General features: G+C 40.5%; 1 protein-coding gene across 4 annotated transcripts; it reads right to left on the reverse strand.

Moving 5' to 3' along the window:
* Positions 1–2,598: 2,598 nt before the first annotated feature.
* On the reverse strand, positions 2,599–4,387 carry LOC101300203 (MLO-like protein 1-like). 4 transcript variants are annotated; one of them, XM_004290721.1, is made up of 3 exons: positions 3,673–4,387; positions 3,296–3,381; positions 2,599–3,172 (listed from the first exon to the last, which is right to left on the reverse strand). In XM_004290721.1, exons 1-3 carry the CDS (start codon positions 4,322–4,324, stop codon positions 2,780–2,782), a joined length of 1,131 nt encoding a protein of 376 aa, XP_004290769.1. In that variant the 5' UTR covers positions 4,325–4,387; the 3' UTR covers positions 2,599–2,779. The 4 variants fall into 4 exon arrangements, with proteins under 4 accessions (XP_004290769.1, XP_004290768.1, XP_004290767.1 ...); XM_004290720.1 differs by having other exon boundaries at positions 2,599–3,381; positions 3,673–3,813; positions 3,922–4,365; XM_004290719.1 differs by having other exon boundaries at positions 2,599–3,813; positions 3,922–4,365.
* Between the last annotated feature and the right edge of the window lie 771 nt (positions 4,388–5,158).

The raw sequence follows: 5,158 nt of genomic DNA on the forward strand, positions 1-5,158 counted from the left end.
AAGATTCGCTTGATCAAATATTGATGAAGATATATATCACGATATGCAACCACTTTTTTATTGTTTTTTTTTTCTGAGAAAAACGAATTTTATAGAAATAAGTGAACAAATTTTCAAATAAATGATTTTATTTAACATAGATATATTTGAACCATTAGATTAGATGTAGGTAAGAGATTTTATGAAATTTACTAACTTCATGGCTTGCTCACTTTAGAGGAGCCGGATCCCTTTTAGTCTTATAATTCTTCCCAAAACCTTAATAGTAGAAGATGATCGAAGATGGAAATGAAAATATGATATGGTCGATCCGGTACCATGCATATATGTAAACTTCAATGAAGTTAGGTTAAACTTTTATGGTATGCTTGCAGCAGATAAACCTAATAACAGAAGCAATAAGCTGTGAGTTGATCGAGTAGTTGCTGATGATTATATCATTGTGTTAATTAGTTAGCTAGCATAGCGATCTTTAATCGTCTATAGGAAATTGACCTACCATGTTGGGGACCGTTGGCCTCACGATATGTCAGCTAGTTATATGCAGCAAGTAGTTTTCTTCCAGTGGCCAATTTGGATAATGGGATCTTTATTCTTTGTCCCAGCCAACCGACCTTATGAGCACACAAGAACAATGATCTAGCTAGAATTCTAGAGCATTACTTTTGACTGAGCTCCTCTACTTTGGATCACTGATCAGTCCCAGCCTCAACTTTAACCTCAACTAGTTTAGCTAGGTTCATCCCAGAACAATCTAAAATAGGTAGATATACACTGCCGGAGTGTATGCTTTTCAGGAGGGTATATACTGTATACAATGCAGGAGTGTCAATATGTTCCTCACCGAACTTTTCCAAAGGGAAAAGATATTCTCACCATTTTTGTGTTTCAATTTTCTTTTATGTTCTAATGTAAACAACAAAGGGGTGAACCATAATGTAAACAACAGAGGGAGTATGAGACTACGAGGGCAAGCCCTACGGGCACAATCCTCCCAAAATTATTATTGGTGGTTGGTGGCGTCTTCAAGCAAGCAAGCTTCGGCCTGAATTGCTTCACTTCGGTTAGGATTGGGTCTTTGGGGCCTAACTTCTGGTTCGAGAGGAAGTCGGGCTGTTCGAGGGGATTTGCGCCTCATTCGATGTGATGTTTATATAGTTAGAAGTCATGTTCACCCGCGCGGCCACTAACTCACCAAGAAACTCATGCTCAACATCCTTTGCTTCGATGTTATTCCGATAAATCGATAATAGGGAGAATTATTTTGAAGTACATGTCATTCTAGCTATCCTATAAGCAACCCAATTAGGTGTGGCTCAACAAGCTTTTCCATAGGATAACGGTGAGTGGACTTGTATCACAGGCCCAAATATATTCATGGAATGAACAGCTTCGGCCTGGACTCTTGGAGCAAAGATGAGATAAGGAGTCTTTTGATAGGACGACCTTTGGTGCTTGGTGCTATGTAAAAGTCAATTTGTTCCCTCCATTTCAGATTGGGAGTGACCATATCACAGCCACAAGTGCATTGTCATTACACCCTTAAAAGCATCTTTGATAGTTCCTCATCAACATGTTTCTCATTCTGTAATGGAACATTTGGAATCTTAATCTAGGGAAAGAGTGAACCCAAATGTGAAAGAGCATCATACAAACTCTTAGCACCACCAGATATTCCAAAATGATATGATACAACACTCCCACATAAGACATATCCATCAAATCTCAGCTGTCAAATTCAGCATCAAGACGGAAACACAATGGGCACATATTCCTGTGATTTAGTATGGAATTCGATTCCATTATGAGCCATGTTCATCATGTGTTAAAGATAATCTAAGAAAGACAACTAAGCACTGTTGCTAGTTGAGTCACCACAATCATTCTTCAGCATCTTATTTTCTAAACTCATACACCCTTTTGTGCTTCTATATAGAACACGTCCACGGCCAACTCCAATTCCAATATCTTAGTCTCTTGGCCTAACAAGCATAGAATATAGAAACAATGAAACCTCAGAACATCTGTGTGGAGGGTTCTCTCTGCGAGGAATCAAAGAGAGGTTTCAGACAAAAGCTTGGGCAAGCTTATGAGGCAGCTATGTTAGCCATGGCTAGGAACGGAGCTCAGAAGGGTCAGGGTCTCTTAATCTCAAAATCGATTGAGAGACGAGGGTGGAACAACTCTGCAGAAGATCCAATAAGAACTATGATGTTCTTGGGGTCATGGAGCCACACTTAGGCCAGTGGAACTACTCTGCAGAAGATCCAATAAGAACTATGATGTTCTTGGGGTCATGGAGCCACACTTAGGCCCTGGCTACTTGTAAATTTGTAATAAGCTATCAAGTAGGAGAGAATTGGCTGATGAAATCAATTTGAGAACATGTATGATAGAATTTGATTGAAGGTATGTATGATAGTCCATGGCTCATGTTATATATGTGGTAAGTGAACAACACCATATGAATATCAACAATAATCACATGTGTGTATTTGCGTTGATCAATAAAACAAAAACTCTTTCGATGCAGAACATGCAAAGAATTCAACTTTTGTAACTCAGAATCCACACTATGACAAGAGTGTGAGGAAATGTCACCAAACAAAAGACCAACCATTGTAAACTGTGCGTATCACTTACTACAATCAAGACTCATTTCCATTAATAATCGGTAGTAATAAGCATATAGATCAGGAGTCAAGCAAGAACAAGCAGAAGATATTGAATATCATGTCAAAGGACTACTGCTAATTCATTCAACAAAAACACATACTTTTCAGTTATTCTCCTCCTGCTTCTTTTGGTCTGAATTATTCTCCTCCGGCTTGGTTGTCTTCTTGCCAAGTTTCCCCATCTGAATTCCGAAAGCAGAGCTAATACTACCACCATGGGAACTTGGTTGGACAGAACCAGAACCAGAGCCAGAGCCAGAGCCGGAGGCGTCAGCAGCAGCAGCGGCCTTCTTTTTCTTAACCTTCTGAGCCCAACCAACAAGGCCTACTTGAACATGTTCATCAAATATAGCTTTCTTGAAAGAGCTCCCCATCTGTGTGATAATGGCATAGAGTGGCAGAGTACTATAACTACACAGCACCTGAATGAACACCCCAATCACAAGCCTGGGCACAATGAACCTCACTTGCCCCATAATGCAGGAGTCGAAACCATACTGCACCCAAATCCAAAAGAAAAACGCAATCTCAAAAGCATTCTGGAACAATATGAAATGAATCAAGAAAAGCACAAGCTTAGGCTTCCCAAACCAAAAGTGCCCATCTGATGGTGTAACTACCAGATCCCCCTCTATGGCTATATGCTTCTCGGCAACCTCATGAGCCAATTGAGTAATCACATGCTCAAGCTTAGTCCCCACAGCAACTAACAGAAAGAAAGGAAGGAAAGCAACCCAGAAATAAGTATGCCACCCATTCACATTCAACAGCAAGAAAATCACCACAAACACCCATAGATACCAACTTATACCCACCACTCTTCTGAAATCATCCTCCAAAGCTCTAATCATGTAATTGTGAAAATTAAACTTGGGATTCGACTTGCAATGAGTATTAATAAAACCCAACCTCAAAGTCACATAATCAGATCTTGTCACAGACGCATAAAACTGCTTCAGAAAAGAATGAAGCCAACCCAACAAGACTGAATTCTTACCCATCCCAAGAAACCGTTCTCTGATAAACGCATGCTCATGAACCTGTGTAAACTTATGCTTCTTATTAATAAACTGCTGCGAATCGTAATTCTGTTTCGCAATATCATCCTCCCATGTCTTCCATTGCCGGATCTTCATCCCTCCAAACACCACAGTCAGAACACAGAACACGACATGAACAATGGCCAACACGAATATGAAGATATGAAGATGATGCAATGCCTCCACAGACAGCAAAGGCACCTTACCCGTTTTAGCACAGTACGTATTTTGCTCCTCCGCCGTCTCCTCCGCCAGGCGCCGGAAATGGAGGGTAAAATGGGAAGTTGGCGTGGCGGTTTCAGAGGCCGCGTCTTCGAGTTTACAAGGAAGCAGATGCTCCATGACCCCGTGTTGCACGCAGATTTTGGAGATTACGTTTTGGAAAACAGTGAGGAGAAGAGAGATGAAACCCAACAGCATGAGCTCTTCTTTCACTTTCTGCAAGGCTTCGTACAGAGGCTTCTGGCCTTTCTTCTTTAAGAACTTGCCGCCGTAGTGGAGGAGGCGCTCCAGCGCCAGAGATATGGCCACGATGACGGTGCAAACCGCCGCAACCACCCATGTCGGCGTGTACTCTAGCGTTTTGCCTTCTTCTCCACCTCCACTCATTTTTTTTCTGCTTTCCTTTTTTCTCTTCTTCCTTCTTCTTCTTGTTCAGTGCAGTGGTGTATAAATGTGAGAGCTTTAATTATTGGGTGAACTTATACCCAAACTGGTGGAGTAAACTCTTGGAATTTTTGACTCTTGAGTGACGGTAAAACGCGTTTGGTAGTGTAGAGTGTGACGAAATTGCCATTGTAGGTGAGAGACCGGTGGCGGTTTGGTATTGGGGGGAGGATGGAGACGAAATCGTTGAATATCTCTGTAGTTATGTACTTATGTTACATGAAGATAGATTTTGTGCCGTCCAGGACCATCCATGAAAGGTGGTGAGTCATTCCAGAGGGGACTGATAGTAATCATATATAGTATGGACTATGGAGCTTTAATATCGCACTCGCTAATTAAAGGTTACGCCAAATCAAGTGTTACTTCTTCTGACGGCTGGAGGTGTGAAAATGGGAATCCTTATATTCATACTTCGAGTACTGCCGATTCTTATTAGAATTTAAATTTTGATTTATTATTGATGGTGTCGATTTTGATTGAAATTTAAATTACTTTTCACACGAATTTATCTCTAAATTTAGATAGTATTTGAGAATTGTTCTAGGATATTCTCCATGTGTGTCTTGGTCTTATGCCAACAGGATATGTAGTTAGACTAGATCTATGTATTCATATCCTTACCATATTGGTATTGTGTAATTCCCTATATAAAGGGCTCCTATCAATAAATAAGATGACTCTCTTGCTATCTCTTTGTCTCTACACTTTATTTTTCATCACGTTATCATGCACTTTGTTCTAACCCCTTAGAGCCCAATAGCCCACCATTTTTTT

Source organism: Fragaria vesca, linkage group LG2, assembly GCF_000184155.1.
Source record: "Fragaria vesca subsp. vesca linkage group LG2, FraVesHawaii_1.0, whole genome shotgun sequence".
Lineage (NCBI taxonomy): Eukaryota > Viridiplantae > Streptophyta > Magnoliopsida > Rosales > Rosaceae > Fragaria > Fragaria vesca.